At 28.1% G+C, this 19171-nt stretch overlaps 2 protein-coding genes across 2 annotated transcripts in view; one reads left to right on the top strand and one right to left on the bottom strand.

Moving 5' to 3' along the window:
* The window catches only part of LOC125854789 (zinc finger protein GAI-ASSOCIATED FACTOR 1-like), a 197843-nt gene that overhangs the window by 63689 nt on the left and 114983 nt on the right, over nt 1–19171 (bottom strand). The gene's annotated exons all lie outside the window — the stretch shown is intronic.
* Nucleotides 10313–13126, top strand: LOC125854791 (hydroquinone glucosyltransferase-like). Its single transcript, XM_049534373.1, has 3 exons — nt 10313–10943; nt 11712–12058; nt 12530–13126. The coding sequence occupies exons 1-3, from the start codon at nt 10386–10388 to the stop codon at nt 13053–13055; spliced, it is 1431 nt and encodes a 476-aa protein (XP_049390330.1). The 5' UTR covers nt 10313–10385; the 3' UTR covers nt 13056–13126.

Genomic DNA, 19171 nt, shown 5'->3' with positions numbered 1-19171 from the left:
AGAAAAGTCACCTCTAGTGAATGTGGTTTATCTGGGGATAACAAGAAGACTTGCCCAAAAAAATCACATGAGAATTAGCGTTATAGTATTTTTATTGTTATTTTTACTTTGTAGAAAGTTATGCAGTTGAACTCATTTATTTGATTATACAGTTGAACTCAATGAAGCCTCATTTGAAAGTTGATTACTATTTGGTATCTTATTAATATTATTGAATCCGTAATTGTTATTAATGGCTATAATGAACTCATTTAATAATCGTGTTGTGAATGAGCAAGTGAGGTTGGTATAATTCCAACCTAAAATAAAAATTATTAAAAACTAGTTAATGTGAAGAACTTGGTTACCATAAATAATAGACTATGTTAATGTAAAAAGTTGATTAAATCAATTATTTGAAAAAATATAGGAATATTGAAAAAATGAGGTGTGTTAATATATTGGTTTAATCTGAAACCATAATAAATACAATTTGTTAAAGGAAATTTTGGTGAACTTACGTTAAAATAGGAACGAAAATTGGTAAACATATAGGAACATAATAATGATTGTATGTAGGGATCATATGTTTGCATTATATAGCAACCTAAAACAATAAATTTGAAAAAACTACTTAAAGTTAAAATCATGGTTTGAATGATACCAGAAAAAAAACTCACTCTGTTAATGTAAAAAAATTGATTTACTTATAATAAAAACTACACAAAATTTGGTAAACTTAATGGTATATATAGCAAATTAAAACATTAAATGAAAACAAATAGCACAAATAAAACAGATTTGGTATAATATTTGAGTAATGCTAAAACCAATTGCATAATAATGGTTGTATACAGTAATTCAAATGTTTGAATTATATACCAACCTATAACGGTGAATTGTAAAAAAATTATAAAATGTTAATATTTTGGTTTGAACTGTTACCAGAATTAACATATTATGTTCAAGTAAAAAAATTGTTAGGCATTAGAATCTAATAAGAAGAAGATGGATGGTTAGGCGTTAGAAATTATGGTGAGGCCTCTGATTAATTGGAATGACAAGCGATTAAGTGAAGAAGATGTAAGGTTTAAGAGATATGGATGAATAAAACTGAAGGGTTATCTCAATATACTGCTGAAAAAAGAAATCCTAATATAACTTGAAAATAACTCAGTTATTGATAATTGTACTAATTTTATTGGTATCATAAAAATCTTTAAATAAAAGGAATAAATCAGTATGAACAGAAAAAATGACTACAAAACGTAAAAAGGAAAATAAAAAAATAATGAAACGTGTGAAAAGAGATTTGTAATATTTCTTGGAACTATACCTCAATTATAGTACTGTAACAACTTTATTGGTACCACAAATCTTTATATAAAAGGAATCCCAATAAATTACTACAAAGCATAAAAAGGAAATAAAAAAGAATAAACAAACGTGTGGATGTGGCTCTGTTTAATGAGAGAGAATATATGATAAAATTAAATACCTATTTACACTTCACATAATATGGCACAAACTACTAAGAGTCAGAGAGAGAAAATCCGGTAATTTTTTTTTAAAGTAAAATAAAAAATTAAATATTTTGTTATGTATGTAATTTAAAAACTTAGTTTGTAATTAAATATAAGTATACTGATATTTTGTTAATAGAAGTCTTAAGTAGTATACTTTTGTAATTTTTCCATATAAAATCAGCAAATGGATAAAAGCAATATCCATAAATGTACCTTTATCCAATTGTGCCGAATTATCAATCTGCATATATTTCTGAAAACATTGATGGATTTGACTTTCTGAAATTTCTTAATTGTGTATATATAGAGAAAAAAGAGGTAATGGATAAAGCAGTTTTAGATAACCTCTTTAAATTCAAACACAAAAAATTACTATTTTTTCATTTTAAAATAATAATAATTTAATAATATGTAAGTTGGTTACTTAATTTAAAGAATCAATTATATTTTTTTTTAAATAAAATATATCTTTATAACCGTTTCTTTAGTTAGTGGGCAGTTTTACTATTTATTTATTTAAAATGATTGATGCACAACGGTTTTTTTTAAAATAAAATTAATTGAAAAAATTTAGAGATATAATCAAAGTGACAATGTTTTTTTTTCTCCTTTTATACTGTTAATTTAAGTAAGTTTTAGAATGTGTTAATTTGATGTTTGGTCTTCCTGCACTTGGCAAGCGTGGGTGGTAATTTTTTTTTTGAGAATTGGATGACATTTATCTAACTATACCACATTAATTTTAAAACCCCTTTTGTAGTTTTATTTTATTTCTAAAGATTATATATCTAAAAAAAATTACAGATAATTAATTCCAAAAAAAAAGAATTATGCATCCTATTTTTTCGAACTGTTTTAAAATTGTTTATCGTTTAGTTGTAAAAACTACTTTTAAATCATTTTAAAAAACAGTAAAAAGTTAAGGTAAATTTAAATTTTTGAATTTTAAAAAAAGCTGTAAAAACTGCTTGTTGATTTTTTCTTTATTTTTGTAGTGTTTGTAATTTTTCTTTTTTATTTTTAGATTTTAAATTAATTTAACAATTATTAAATTCTCTTTTTTTTAAGCGCTGACACGTAGGCGTTTTTTCTTCTCCTTTTATATATACATAGATATATATAGATAGATATTTCTTCAGTATATTTATTCCGAGGGCGTTTAGGTTTAGCTATGATTTTCTTTTTAAAAGTGGAACTTCACTAAACATGTGTGATTATTAAACTTTAAAATCGTTTTCACTGTACATTGTATTCATAATCAATATAACTCCAATTTTGAAATATAATTTTCATGGTCAGAACTATAACAAATAATTTTTTATTGATTCTAATAACTAATATGAGGAGTAATTTCCCTAGACAGTCACCCATGTTTGAGAAATTACCTAGGAATATCACTTATGTTTGTTTTAGGACCACAATATCACCCAATTTTACCTCTTTTTCTCAAAATATACTTGACACAAAAAAAACATTATCTCTCTCTTAATAGGATGCCATGTCACATTATTCCTTTTTTATTATTAACATTTTTTAATTCTTTTTTTATTATTAACATTTTTTAATTCCTTTTTTATTATTAACATTTTTTTTAATTCTTTAAAAACATTGTATCCTTTGTAGTTTGACAATATGGTTACCTTATTACTCTAATGAATTTAAATATCCACAAAAAGGGAGTCCCAAGCCAAAAGGGTCATTTTTTTCCTTCAAAAAACAAAAACGGCACATCAAAAAAAAAATTAACCAAAAGGGCAAAATCGCTCCTGATGGAGCAATTTTCTTTTGACAAAAGTTAACGTTGTTCCGTTAAAAGAAATAAAAATAGCTGCCTTAGCAGCGATTTTCTCAAAACAAAAAAAACATTATTTCTTTAAAATCGTTGTTATAGCAGCGTTTTTATATATAAAAAATAAAACATAAAGAACAAGTTTTAAATTACATAAATTTCCGACGGCAGCCATTTAAAAAAAATAAGTTTTTTAAAGAAAAAATCGCTGCCGAGGCAGCGGTCAGTTTTTTTAAAAAATTTTCATTTAAATTGCTGAAAGGGTAAAGATTTTTTTAAACAAAGCTTTTTATGAAAATCGTTGGCTTCAGTTTTTATTTTTTTTAAAATTTTATTAAATTCTCTGCAAGGGTAGGATTTTTTTTTTAAAAAAAGTTAATTTCTTAAACAAAATCGAACTTTTTTAAAAAAATCGTTGCTATATAGCAGCGATTTTACTTTTAATTTTTTTTATATAAAAACGCTGCTATAGCAGCGATTTTAAAGAAAAAATATTTTTTTGAGAAAATCTTTGCGAAGGCAGCGATTTTTATTTCTTTTAGCGGAATGACGTCAATTTTTGTCAGAACAAAATCGCTCCGTCAAGAGCTATTTTGTCCTTTCGGTTTTTTTTTTTTATGTGTCGTTTTTGTTTTGTAAAGAAAAAAATTGTCCTTTTGGCTCCGGACTCAACAAAAAGGTGTCATTGGCCATTAGTGCCCATATAAAAACATTATCTCACTTGAAAAACCGGAGGAAGCCATATATTTTCTTGAAGAATCGGAGGAGCTCATATTTGGATTTGCCGCCTAATCCCCCAGAACTAGGGTAGAAATTTTTGGGCTATGTAATTTTTTTTTACTAGGTAATATGGATTGTCTAAATTTTTTTAAAAAAAATGTTAATAATAAAAAAGGAATAATGTGACATGACATCCTATTAGGAGAAAGATAATGTTTTTTTTATGTCAAGTATATTTTGAAGAAAAGAGATAAAGTTGGGTGATATTCTGGTCCTAAAATAAACATAAGTGATATTTCTAGATAATTTCCCAAACATGAGTGACTATCCAGGGAAATTACTCCTAATATGAGATGGAGGAATATTAATTTGTCCTTGTTTCCATTAATGGCTACAATTGCATGGAGACATAAATAGGAAAGATGTCAGAAATTGAAAATAATCCCATGCATATATGAGGGTACATGACGAAATTAATTATTATGACTTGTAGGTCCTAATTCCTGTTGACTAATAATGAATCAAATAAAAAAAAAATTGGGAAAAAATTGTGAAATGGCCAATTTCTGAGAGCATTTGCTACTACTTGAGTTGTTCTCCTTGCTTTCTTGATGTATAAAGCTCTCTTTTGGTGCTAGAGGATTTATATACCCCCAACTAGTAATTCTGATTGATGGGAAGTACTTGTTTATTTTTAAGGAAAGGCTTATTACCCATATCCTAAAAGCATCTCCCTTGTATTTTACTAATTGAAGAAAAAAAATTTATTTCCAATTGCATCCACTAACAAATTTGAGATGCTTCTTGTTTCTTACGTTTCCTTTGTGAGACTTTGAAAGCATATAACTATCTTATCAAAGAATATATGTTTTCTTTCAATTGCAAGCAATATCACTATCATATCAAGAATAGTTAGAATCTTTAAATCCAACATTAGTTGTTTCTCATATTTGATGAGTAAACCTCTTTGAGGAGCCTGATTGGCCCCTCCTCACCGAATTCTGGTTAATAAATAATTCAGATATAATAATGTTCACGTACTCAATTATACTCTTGATTCTTCTTTCTAATTTTTCTTTGAGTTCAATTGTAGAGAGAATATTTCAGTGAATTTTGTATTATTTTAATTAATTAGAGCATAGCATCTACATGTCAATGGTAAAGTAGAATTAAGATTTGCATTCTTTTGTGTGTGTGCTTGCCAATGTGATGACATGATAGGATTTGTGTTTTTGCGCCTTCCAATGTGATGATAAATTAAGAAGGCAACTTCCAAATTCCAATACATAATTTAATACTCTCTTTCTCTGTCTCTAATTACTTGTCCATTTTTTCATTTATAGTTATTCCTAATTATTTGCTCATTTTGACAAATCAAGAAAGAACTATTATTTTTTATCTATTATACCTTCAATTAAATGACTAATTACTTTGAAAAATGCAGAACTTTTCATCCATTTCATAATTAATAGGGGTAAAATGGTAAACTCACTATGTCATTAATTGATTTCTTAATAGGTGTGTCAATTCAAAAATAGACAAGTAATTAGGGAGTATTATAATATGAAAAATAAAGTACAACAACTTACCTAGTCTAGTTTCGTAATGCAAATTTTATCCTTAAATTAGACGTAGAAAAGTAGTTTTATAGATCCAAGCTCAAGAAAAAGCAGTTCAAAATAGTTTTTTTTTAAAAAAATATATAAGAAACAACATATAATAACAAAAATATAACAAAGAGTAATAGAACATAAACTAAAACAAAGTAATACACCAATCAAGGTACAAAAATCTATATGAACAATACGATAACTTAATATGAATGAACAACAAGATAACACAGTGCTACCTACAAATATTTTATCTTAATTTGTGTCTTTCACATCCTCTTAGTTGAGGTTATGTCCTCGTTAAGTTAAAATTGTGTCATATCTTATTCAATAACATTTTTTCAATACTTCTTCGTCTACTTTTTACTTCTGATGAAACTGTTTATAGCCAACCTATCACACAACCTCACTATAACATTCATACATCACCTTTTTATATAATTAAACTATCTCAATATTACTTTCGTATCATGAAAAATAAAATAATAATATTCTATGCTCTGTCGAATCGCACTATAAAAGGGAAATATTCTGATAAATCTATGAAATGACATTATATAGTAAAGGAAAATATTCTCAAAGTGAAAATATTCCAATTAGATGTTATACTAATGATGTATTATTAGTACGGCTTAGTGATGATTATAGAATTAATTTGGGTTTATGTTTCGTAATCAATTACGTAGAAGACAAAAACTAAATCAACAAAGGGATTTGCATTGATTTATGATATTGGAAAGATTAAAATCAACGATTTGGTTTTACGTTCCGTAGTCAACTACTCCTATGAAGTAGGTGAGGAAAAACTAGTACTCCATTCGTTACAATTTGTTTAGTATATATTTATTTTTGATTGGTTGAAAAATTAATATTTTTTCCTTTTCAATAACTTTTTAAATTCAATTATTCATATAACATGTTGAAGATCATAATATTAAAAGATATTTAGTACATTTGACAAGTTTTAAATTCAAATTCATAAGATTCAATTTTTTTTACTTTTTTTTTTTTTATCTTCGTGTCAAATTATGATACAAAAGAAATAGTTATTACTCTGATCTCTTTGTTCATTTTTATTTGTCCATTATTTCAAAAATAAATTTTCATTTTTACTTGTCATTTTTAATATATCAAGGAAACACAAAAAAATAATACTCATATTTTACCTTTAGCATTAATTACCATTCACCAATTATTTTTCAAAACATAATAATAAGCATTACTCCCTCTATCGCTAATTATTTGTCCACTTTTCATTTTTTAGTTGTCCCTAATTACTTATCCACTTTGACAAATCAAGAAAACTTATTATACCCTCATTTAATTAATTTGCAAAAGGTAAAACTTCTTGAAAATCTTAAATTTTTAATTCATCAACTTCATAATTAATAAGAATAAATTGGTAAACTCATTATGTCAATCATTATTTTTTTAACAGATGTATTAATTTAAAAATATATAAATAATTAGGAACGAAGGAAGTAATTAACAGATATTGAGTGATAAAATAATCACATCAATTTTATTTCTTTTAATAAAGGTATCAAGATTAAATATTATTATAACAAATAAAAAGGAGGAGAAGGAATATGACTTTGGTTCGATCAAATTAAATAATTCTAATTTAAATTTAATATTTCTTTTAAAATTTTATTAATTATATATAAATTAATAATTTTAAATTTATAAACTTTAAATAGCAAAGAGTACCGCAATTATCCGTTAAGTGGAACATGAGCACGTGGCATTGAGCTGGTAAAAATTGGACTTTGTGACCTGCTGCAATATTTACTATGTCCAACATAATATATTGTTCTTTTCCCTTGGAATTTGAAGTACGTAATGGAGTTTCAGGTTTGATTAAATTTAAATTATGCATTGCGAGATTCATTAGTAAGTGAAATTTTCAACAGAATTAGTAAGAGAAAAATAATAGAATTTTTCTTATATTTTAGGCTTTATTCTGAAATTTCTAATTAAGAGCGGAGTAATCTTACCGCAGCAGAGTAATCCATGTTGATAATGTGCTATTATTCTATTCTTATGAAAAGTTTTGATAGGAAATAGGGATATGTGATGATTGGTCTGTTTTGGGTATTTATCTCATTAAAAAAAAATAGAAAGTGATTGTCCACTCTTAGCTAGCGTTTGACCATAGATTTTCAAATATTCTTGGCAAATATTATTTGGGTGAAAATTTGGGTGAAATTTCACCATGTGTTTGGCCATAATATTTGTGAAATATATTTCACTTTTTAGAAAAATATGATTTTATACCCATAAGTTTTAAAAACTATCAAAACTAAGCATAAGTTTCTATTACAAGTCAATTGGATCTTCGTTGCAACAAATAACAAGTAGTTTCCATGCCACTAGAGCAATGTGGTAGTTTGGAGTGAGTGCAACAAACATCATTTCATACATCGTGAAGTAGACAAAGCACATGACTTTGTTACCTTGAGTCGATTGTTCATCATTTTCATCAACAACCATATCATCACTTTCATATTCACTGAATATTTCATCACTACTTTGGTATTCACGTAAAAAATTATGTAATACAACGCAAACAACTACTATAGAGGGTGTTTTTGTAAAAGATAAAAGTTTGGTATAAAATTTCAATTTTCAAAAGATCCCAAATAATGAGATTTGGCCCAAATACTAGAAAAAACTAGTATTTGGGAATTTGGGATATTTGCCAAAAATATTTGCCAAATAATGGCAAATTGTATGGACAAACACTATTTGCCAAATTTTTTCCCAAATATTATTTGGGAAATCTATGGCCAAACGGGCCCTTAGCTCAAGTACGTATTTAGTTTGAAGACGAAATTATGTTTTCTTCCCCTCTCTCTATTTAATGATGATGTGATAGATTGAGCGATAAATAAAATTAAATGTTATTTTTAATAAAATTGATCAAGTAAAATTGAACTAAACTGGTATTATTTTTGTCTTAGACTCTTAGTTTATCCGACACTCTTTTTTATTTTAGTTCTTTTAAAAAAATATATCACGAATCAACTTATCTAATTTTAGTTTTCTAGTATCTGTTGTTGATGAGAGAGGACATATATTTCGTGGAATTAATTAAAGTGCCTAAAAATTGATCCGAACACCACAATCATCGAAATAAAACACAACTCAATTTTAAAATTTATCTTTTATTCTTAATCGTACTGAAATAATTCATAACTATACAAATTGTCAAAAATATTTTGGACTACAATTGTTCATAACTATGTGTCGTGTTTAACGATATCACATAAATTGAAATGGAACTAGGTAGGCGTTAGGCCATGCGATATCATATCACGATATGGTATCGTGAGATGGAATCAGCGTTTGGACATGCGATTTTACGCTAATTACATCTCATGATTCCATATCATGAGATGTGATTCCATATTCTCCAAAAAACCATGATATGAAATTATATGAGAATTCCATATCATGATTTGAGATATTTTAATACAAAAAATTGATCCACGACCTTATATTTTGTTAAAACAACCCCACATTTATATCTACTAACCATTTATTTCATATGTAAATAAAATTTATAATCACATCATTACTTATTAAAATTTATGTATTTACTATGCTACGTGAGAATAAAATTTATTTATTTACTATTTATTATTCGCACCCACATGATAGTAAAATATTTGAGAATGCACTTGTTGAACCAACGTCACAATTTCCATTTCCGTCACATGGTAACTTTAAATTACATCCTTAGAATAAATATTATTTATTTACACAAAGTTGTCTCATTACGTCACATATGCTTTTAGTAATTCTTTATAAAATGATTGTTGGTAGATAAATATTATGTTGTTGATGTTGGTTTCCGAAACACAATAAGGATATTTAGCTCCATAGAAAGAACTACGCTATCATTTGCAAGATTACCGAGGAAGTGAAAGAGAGCCTCAAAATGACAAAGAACTATTTAATTATAGGCATTCATCTCTGTGTAGTGTGATTGAACAGACTTTTGGAGCTTGAAAAAATAGATTTAGAATACCGAAACAAGACATAAACCATTATGATATTGATGCACTTGTGAAAATTGTCATTGATTGTGCAGTGTTACATAATTATTTTTGAGATTACCAAGGTACTGATGAAATATTTATGGTTTACGAGCATGAAAATGTAGTTGCGGATGATATTGACCAACAAATGGCTCAAAGTAAGATGTTTGTTCGTCTTCTCGGTCACATGATCGAGAAATGCAAGTTCAACATGAAATTGCCCATACTATGTGGTAGGATTATATTAAAGACTAGTACACTACAATTCATGTTCAATTTTTTTTATTAAATTAAAGTTAGATGAAACAATTACTTAAGTGGAGAACAAATAATTTTATAATAATTTATTATGCGATTGTATATTTTTTTGTTTATTTGATAAGATTGAATAAACAATTGTGGCTATTTTAATAGTTTTAACAACTTATGAGATTTTTATGTTTATGAGAAAATATACAATACAAAAATTTCATACCGCATGTCTAAATAAAACTTCAATTTCATCTCATGATTGCATATCATGATACCATATCATAATTCCGTAGCATAATTCTATATCGCATGGCCAAACAGGCCCTAAATAAAAAAATTTCCCTATATAAAGCATATATCTGTTACAACTTACCATACCACCAAACACATCTATCTTATTTCTGCATTAAAAAAAATTGCAAAAACTATTTTTCTTTTTTGGGATTAATTCCATTTGTTCATCACCATGACCATACCTGAAAAAATGGAGAAGCCTCACGTCGCCTTCCTTCCCAGCCCCGGCATGGGACACATTACTCCGCTCTTCGAATTCGCCAAACGCCTAGTCATCCACCACGGCTTCCACGTCAGCTTCTTCGTCATCACCACCGGAGCTTCCGCTGCTCAGAACGAACTTTTCCGACCGGAAAATCTCCCGGCCGATTTCACCGCCGTTGAAATCCCGCCGGTGGAAAATATCTCCTTGTTTTTCACCGACGATATGAAAATACTCACGCAATTGTGTATCATGGTCCGCGAATCACTAAAACATCTCCCTTCACTCTTAATGGAAAAACGCCCAAAAGCTTTAATAATCGATTTGTTCTGTACTGATGCTTTTGAGATTTGCGAAAAGCTTTCGATTCCTGTTTACTCTTTTTTCACTGCTTCTACTATTTTAATGGCGTTCTCTTTGTACTTACCAACGCTTGATAGGGAAGTTGAAGGCGAATTTGTTGATCTTCCTGAACCTATTCAAACTCCCGGATGTACCCCAATTTGCCCTCACGATATCCTCGATCCGGTAAAGTTGGATTTGAAGTTTACGTGTTACGTTCCTGAGTATATCGAGTTTGCATGAAGCGCTTCTGGTTCAACTGACTCCAACATTTTTTTTCATAGGAACATAGGCGTATTCAGGATTTCGTAAGGATAGGTGCATTATTACGAAAAGATGCATTTAAGATATAAATTTGATCGGTTTAACCTTTTATGTTCTTAACACTAAACCTTTAAATTTTAAAAATTATAGGTCCAACATATATAATACTACTAGTTTTAAATTTTAATATACACATTTCATTTAATTATATAAAAATTATACCGTGCTAATTTTTTTAGGAATTTTCAATGTTACACATTTGAAATTTTGAAAGATTAATGCAAAAAAATAAAAGAAAAATTGATTAAAACGTCAAAAGTGCTACCGATAACCACTTGGAAGGGTGTTAGTAACAAAAATAAGATAGATATAATTAGATTTAAAATTTTTTATTTGCTTAAAGAGGTGCACCAAATGTTCATCGTATTATTATATGTCACTTTTAATGTGGGTTCACACCTCTATATTAATTTCTTTTAATAAATATAACGCTATTATATATAATCTAGAGAGGGGAGCATGGGTTCACGTGAACCCACGGAACCCCTCTAGATACGCCTCTGCATAGGAAGCATGATTATACATGGAAAATAGTTTTGAACTTGTACTTCTCTTAAAAGTGCGATAAATTTAACTAAAATAGTATTACATTGAATTCATCAAGTTTAAATTTTGAATCGTATTGTACAGGTGAAAGACAGGAAGAACGACGAGTACAAATGGTATTTGCTTAACGTGAGCAGGTTGCCATTAGCAGCGGGGATATTTGTGAACAGTTGGGATGATTTTGAACCTGTATCCCTTAAATCTCTTAGAGAAAATTTGTTTTTCCAAAATATACCTCTTCCTCCTGTTTATACCATCGGGCCTTTGATCAAACAAGATGAAGTTGTTACAGAAAAGGATGCAGAGATTTTAGCTTGGCTGGATGATCAGCCCCCTGATTCTGTTCTTTTTGTGGTCTTTGGTAGTGGCGGCACCTTGACGAGTGAACAACTTACTGAGTTAGCTTGGGGTCTCGAAATGAGTCAACAAAGGTGGTATCTCATTAGTTTCATTTTATGTGATATAATTTAATTTAACACAAAGTTCTTAAAAATCTCATTTAATTTAACACAAAGTTCTTAAAAGGGAGATTTTTAAAATTTGTAATCTAATTAAGTGATACACGTACAAATCATTTCAAAATAAAGTTACATTGTTATTAAATATAGACATGTATCATTCATTTTTAAATCGATTAAAAAGATAGAGAGTCGAATTAAGTAGGACAGAGGAAATATCATTTATCAATTAAGTTGGAACATAGTAAATAAATATATCATTTAACTTGATCTCAATTGATATTTATGACTTTCAATTTTCAGTATGCACAAGTAGACACTTATATTAACTATCCAAAATTTAATTAAGTAGACACATGTATCTTATGTGACGTTCTATATGGCAGTACTGTGATATCCAACATGCATTGTATTATGACAGAATAATTGTACTTACAATAATAGGTTCATTTTAGTGGCGCGCAAACCAAGTGATGCAAGTGCATCAGCAGCTTTTTTCAACGTGGGAAGCGACGAAAATGACCCATTAGTGTACTTGCCTGAAGGACTCGTTAGGAAAACGGAAGGGAGAGGCTTAGTGGTCCCATCATGGGTCCCACAAACATCAATTCTCAATCACCGATCTATCGGAGCATTTCTGTCACACTGTGGATGGAATTCGACTTTAGAAAGTGTAATTCATGGTGTGTCTATAATAGCATGGCCACTTTACGCGGAGCAGAGGATGAACGCCACCTTCTTAGCGGAGGAGGCCGGGGTGGCTTTAAAGTTCTCGAAAGATTCCGGGGAAGAGCTTGTTGATCGGAATGAAATTGAGAAAAATGTGAGGATTGTTATGGAAGGAGAAAAAGGGAAAGCTATGAGAAGGAGAGCCAAAGAGCTAAAAGAAAGTGCAAAAATTGCACTTAACAGTGGAGGATCGTCTTATGTGTCGCTTTGTAGTATTGTTCAGATTTGGAAATCTCAGTGACTCTCTTGTTGAAACATTATTTACTTCTTGTTGCACGTGTTTTAAGAAATTATAAATAAAATGTTTATTTTTTGTTATTTTATCCTCATATTTCTTCAGTATATTTATTCCGAGGGCGTTTAGGTTTAGCTATGATTTTTCTTTTTAAGAGTGGAACTTCGCTAAACATGTGTGATTATTAAACTTTAAAATCGTTTTCACTAGATATTGTATTCATAATCAATATAACTCCAATTTTGAAATATAATTTTCATGGTCAGAACTACAACAAATATTTTTTTATTGATTCTGATGGAGATGGAGGAATATTAATCTGTCGTTGTTTCCATTAATGGCAACAATTGCATGGAGACTTAAATAGGAAAGATGTCAGAAATTGAAAATAATTCCATGCATATATGAGGGTACATGACGAAATTAATTACTATGACTTGTAGGTCCTAATTCCTATTGACTAATAATGAATCAAATAAATAAATAAAAATTGGGCGGGGGGGGGGCAAAATTGGAGTTCGGAATCTAAATAAGTCATAAAAACATAAAAGTAACCAAAATAAGTCATTACTTTAGTAAGTAACTAAAATAGGTTTAGTGGAAGAAAAAATATCACTTTATCTAATATTCTAAACGATTTCCGTTAATTTCATAACGTGTATATTTTAATATATAACGGAACTATTTCCTACACTTTATAAAATAGAACTATTTCTTACACTTTATAAAGTGTAAGTTTTTCTTACACTTTGTAAAGTGGAACTTTTTCTTACACTTTATAAAGTGGAAGAAAAAAATTTGTTTTATAAAGAGAAATATTTTTCACGTTTTTATCTCTTTATGAAGCTTTTGCAGTGTTTTTCATACAATTATATTGATTTGACATATCATAAAAATGGAAAAACGTATTACATTATGTTTTTTTATTTTTTTATTATGAAAAATCCTCCAATAACTATTTACACTACTAAAAAACGACGGAAGAAAAAGCAACGGATAGCATCGCTCCAAAAAAGCGACGAACTAAGAGATGCTGTCCGTCGCTTTTTAATTAAAATAATTATTTTTAAAATTATTTTACAAAAAGCGACGGACTGCATCTCTTAGTCCGTCGCTTTTTTTACGAATTTTTGCGCTAAATATATATATAATTGATAATAATTTATTTAATATATATAGAGACATCGTCCGTCGCATTTTATTAAAAATAATTATTTATAAATAAAACAATAACCACGCTGTCTGTCGTTTTAATTTACTTTATTTTATTAATTAGTTTTTTAAAAAAGCGACGGACGACATCTCTTAGTCCGTCGCTTTTTGCTCAAAATATCTAGTCAAATATTTTTCAAAAGCGACGGACAGTGTCTCTTAGTCCGTTGCTTTTTTAATTAAAATATTTTTTTATTTTATTTTTAAAAGCGACGGACGACTTTACTTAGTCCGTCGCATTTTTCGCGGATTTTTGCTAATTAATTATTTTATATAGATAGCAACGCAGTTCATCGCTTTTTATTAAAAATAATTATTTATTAATTTAAAAAAAGTCATGCCGTCCGTCGCTTTTTATTAATTTTAATTGTTTAATTATTTTTTAAATTAGCGACGGACAACATCTTTATGTCTGTCGCTTCTTGGTCAAAATATCTGGTCAAATATTTTAAGAAAGCGATGGACAATGTCTCTTAGTCTGTCGCTTTTTGGTCAAAATGTTGGTCAAACATTAAAAAAAAAGCGACGGAAATAGAAACGTTGTCCGTCGCTTTTTTAAAAATATCTGCACTAGCAGACGCAATTTTCCCCATTTCTCCATATAAAAAACAAAATTGAGAAATATTCTGATTTAATTTTATTTAAATCATCTTCTGGAGAATGGTTTTGTGTAAAATAAAAAACAAAAAAAATTATAATACCGACTTTCAGATGTCAGTAAAATTAAATAGTATGTAATAAATTAATATTTTCAATTAACTTTAAATAAATCGTCCTCCGAATGACGGTTTTATATAAGTTAAAAAATAATTTAATATAAAATACCGACCTCCCGATGTCAATATTATTTAATTAACATGATTACTTTTTATTTATCTTAAAATTTAATGTGATACCGAACCGACCTCATGAGGTCGGTATTTTTTATTATATCTAATTAATTTTAATAAAAGCGACATCCGGAGGTCAGTATGTTTAAAATATTCCTATTAATCATAATTTTGCTATTGTGCATAATATTAAAATTTCATTTTACACCTACGATTAAATGTTCAAAAAGTGTAACAATTTTGTATACTTTTACAAATAAAATGTTAGAATTCGTGAAATAAATAAAAAAATATCTATAATCCATATTTAGAGTATGAAACTACGTTGATATGAATTAGGAGATAATTATACTTATTTTTATAGAGTAATGTACAAATCCTATCAGTCCTTCGTCTAATCATGAACTTAATATCTCATATAATGATAAAGTATAGGTGAAGAGCTAACATATAATCCAATCTAGTATGAAATGCGAGATAGTATTATTATATACGTTTGATCTTGAATGGATGTCAAGTGTAGTGATCACCTCCTAATTATGATGACATGTAAAGGATACTTGATCGGAGTATGAAATACGTTGATTAATTATATATATATTCCTCGAGTAGTTTAACAAATCAAGTCTTATATACTAGTGGTTCAGATATGAAATACATTATCAATTAAAGAAATACTGATGATCAATTCAAGGACATTTATATATTAGATTTGATATTGATAAACTTTTGTTGATCAATAAAATTAAATTTATATAATTAGAAGGTATATAATTTAAATTTATAAAATTAACTTGATCGATAAATTAAATTTATTAAATTAAACTTTTGTTGATGTGTAGTTAAATTATATATATATATATATATATATATATATGGCCAAACACATATACAACCGCTCTAACTTGTCCACATTTTTCATTTTGACACTTTATCTTAGCCTTGTTCCATTTTAACCCTTGAACTCCATTTTTTATGTTCCATTTTAACACGAAATACTATTTTTATGATTTATTTATTTTTATATATATTCTTCAATTGCAACTTCTTATTTTAAATCGACATGTGTCATTTAATTTTAGTTAAAAAATTAAAAATTAACAAAAAATAATTCTTTTTAAAAAATAATAATTTCTTTTTAAGAGTGTTATGTATTTTTGTGTGAAAAATAATCGACGAAATTGTGTTGGTTTTCTTTCTTTAAAATCACTGACAACCTAACAAAGTCAGTCGAGTTTTAACATTGTTTAGTAGTGTTATTAGCAATGAATAAGAGTCTTTTTTTAGTAGTGTTATTAACTAAGTCAGTCGAGTCTTTTTGAAGATGGGTTTTTTTAATTCGTATTGATTTATATTAAAAATTAAAAGTGAGTATTTGCGTTAAATTTAGATAGCCTAGATGATAAGAAAAAATAAATAAGTAGTGTCATTTAATTTAATTGAATGTTTAAGAAAGAAAATCAAAGAACTTTCGTCAATTTATTTTCATGCAAAAATACAGAGAAATATCAAAAAATGATATTATTGTTTGAAAATTTTTATGTTCGTTCGCGAATGTTTAATTTTTTTAATTAACAGGCACACGTCTATTTTTTAAAAATAAGATATTGCAATTGAAGAACATAAATAAAAACAAATCATAAAAAATAGTATAAGTGTTTAAATGGTACAGAAAAAATGGAGTTTAAGAGTTAAAATGGAACAAGGCTAAGTTGGAGTGCCAAAATGAAAAATGAGGGTAAGTTTGAGGGGCTGTATATGTGTTTGGCCTATATATATATATCTCTGTGTGTGTGTATGTATGTATGTATGTATATGTAATTTTAATTAATAAAATCAACCTCAAAAGGTGAGTTTATATTAAAATAAATTAATAAATACCGACCTAAAGAGGTCGGTATATTTAAATAATTATTTTATTTAGATAATATTGACTTCACGATGTCAGTATGTTGACACCCAATTTTGACAGACCTATAACCCTTTCGGAAGTGCTATTTGGTTAAATACGTGTTTTTTTAAAAATATTCCGAGTTTAAATTTTTAATCAATTTTGTCTAAAAATTATATATTTTAGTTTGCATGCTTTATAAAATTATTGTAAATATTATTAAAATATTTTTAAAATTATAAGTAAAACTCGGAATAATTATTTTATTCAAATGTTTTAAAATTTAAGTGATTTTTATTATATAAAATGTTATAATATTTGTAGTATTTTAATTGGGTAGCATTTCTTTACTTTTTTCGAAATCATTTAATTTTTAGCCCATTCTAATCTAATTCCTTTCAATTCTAGCTTTTTCCTTAGTCAATTCATTGCAATTCTAGCCACCTCAATACAATTTCGTTTTTCAATTATAGCCTCTTATATCAATTTTAGTTGCAATTTTAGCCATTCTTTCATTGCAATTATAACCCTTTTTGTCCAAATCTTGAAACATTAGTTTAAATCTTAACCGTCCATTCTTTAAGTAAATCCTAGATCAAATCCTAACCGCTCATCTTAACTAATCTAATGGCTCAAATTAAATCTACCTAACCTTCCTATTTTTGACCTAAAAAAAGACCAAACCCTCTAATTTTGAAAACTCATTCTTTTCTTCTCTCTCAAGTAGCCCAGCCTCCTTCCGTTGCCCTCCTCTTCTCATCTCTTCTCTCCTTGCTCCCTCATGTCTCTTCTCACCGGTGAGAACGGCGAGACAAATCGCCGCCTCCCTCTCGTCTCTCCAATCAGCGAAAGTTTCCTGCTCTGTCTCTCCCTCAACTGCTCCGGCCAGCGAGCTCCAAGCAATCAACATCAGCAGCCGGCGAGGAGAGCAACATCATCTCCGACCAACTGACCCCGACCTCGATCCATTGCCCTTTTCCTTTAATTGAAGGTTAGGGTTTTATAATATTATTTTTAATTTCTTTCAATTTGAGTATTGAATTTGTTAATTAGTGTATTGAATTACTTTTTTTATTGATTGTTAGTTAGTAAGTGAATGATTTAGGGGTTTTTGATGGTTAGTTTGAAATAGGGATTATTTGATTGTTCATTTGTGTTTGTTGATTGTGAAATGAAAATTTTAATGTTGGGATTTGTTTGAATTAAAACATCTTAGGATTTGTTTGATATTCGGTATTTCTTGAGTTAATTAGTTTGATTTTGGAATTGTAATATTAGATTGAATTAGGGTATTTAAGGAGTTGTTTGAATTTAGGATTTTAGCACTAGTTAGGTTTTGGGATTTTAGGACTAGTTTGAATTTGTGATGTTAAGACTAGTTTGAATTTTGAATTTAGGACTAGTTTGAATTATTATTGAAGTTGAACTTAGAATTAGAACGTGAACTTAGAACTTGAACTTAGAATTTGAAGTTAAACTTGGAACTTGAACTTGAAATTATAACTTGAATTTAGAACTTGAACTTGAAATTAGAAATTGAACTTGAACTTAGAATTTGAAATTAGAACTTGAACTTAAAACTTGAACTTGAAATTAGAATTTGAACTTGAACTTAGAACTTGAACTTGAACTTGAACTTAGAACTTAGAACTTAGAACTTAGAACTTAGAACTTAGAACTTAGAACTTAGAACTTAGAACTTGAACTTGAACTTGAACTTGAACTTGAACTTAGAACTTGAACTTGAACTTAGAATGTGAACTTAAACTTAGAACTTGAACTTGAACTTGAAATTAGAACTTGAACGTCGAATTTGAACTTGAACTTTGAACTTAGAACTTAGAACTTGAACTTAGAAATTGAACTTGAACTTAGAACTTGAAATAGAATTAGAACTTGAACTTGAAATTAGAACTTGAACTTGAACTTGAAATTTAACTAATTTTAGAACTTTTCGTGTTAGGCAACTGAGGAAGCTCAACATCTAAAAAAGTTGATACAAGCCTATATTGCTTCTTTCATCAAAGTAGGAGATAAGGTTGGTGCTTCTAAATTTCTAAAGTTCAAGTATAATTGTTTTCAATAATGTGTTTGTGTCCATCTAGTATTGATATTTAGCTTTAATTTTATGATAATATTTTTGTGTCCATCGATTGTTTGTTAAGCATAAGTACCAACACTAGTTGATC

The sequence above is a fragment of the Solanum stenotomum genome, chromosome 2 (assembly GCF_019186545.1).
Source record: "Solanum stenotomum isolate F172 chromosome 2, ASM1918654v1, whole genome shotgun sequence".
In the NCBI taxonomy this organism is placed as follows: Eukaryota; Viridiplantae; Streptophyta; class Magnoliopsida; order Solanales; family Solanaceae; genus Solanum; species Solanum stenotomum.
The sequence above is the reverse complement of the archived record's forward strand: the minus strand, read 5'-3'. Positions and strand labels throughout refer to the sequence as shown.

Excerpts from the sequence above, each read along its gene's own strand:
- LOC125854791 (XM_049534373.1), top strand. The coding sequence starts at position 10,386 with ATGACCATACCTGAAAAAATGGAGAAGCCTCACGTCGCCTTCCTTCCC. Across the intron at positions 10,944-11,711 it reads CTCACGATATCCTCGATCCG|GTGAAAGACAGGAAGAACGA; the intron begins GTAAAGTTGGAT and ends CGTATTGTACAG. Across the intron at positions 12,059-12,529 it reads CTCGAAATGAGTCAACAAAG|GTTCATTTTAGTGGCGCGCA; the intron begins GTGGTATCTCAT and ends TTACAATAATAG.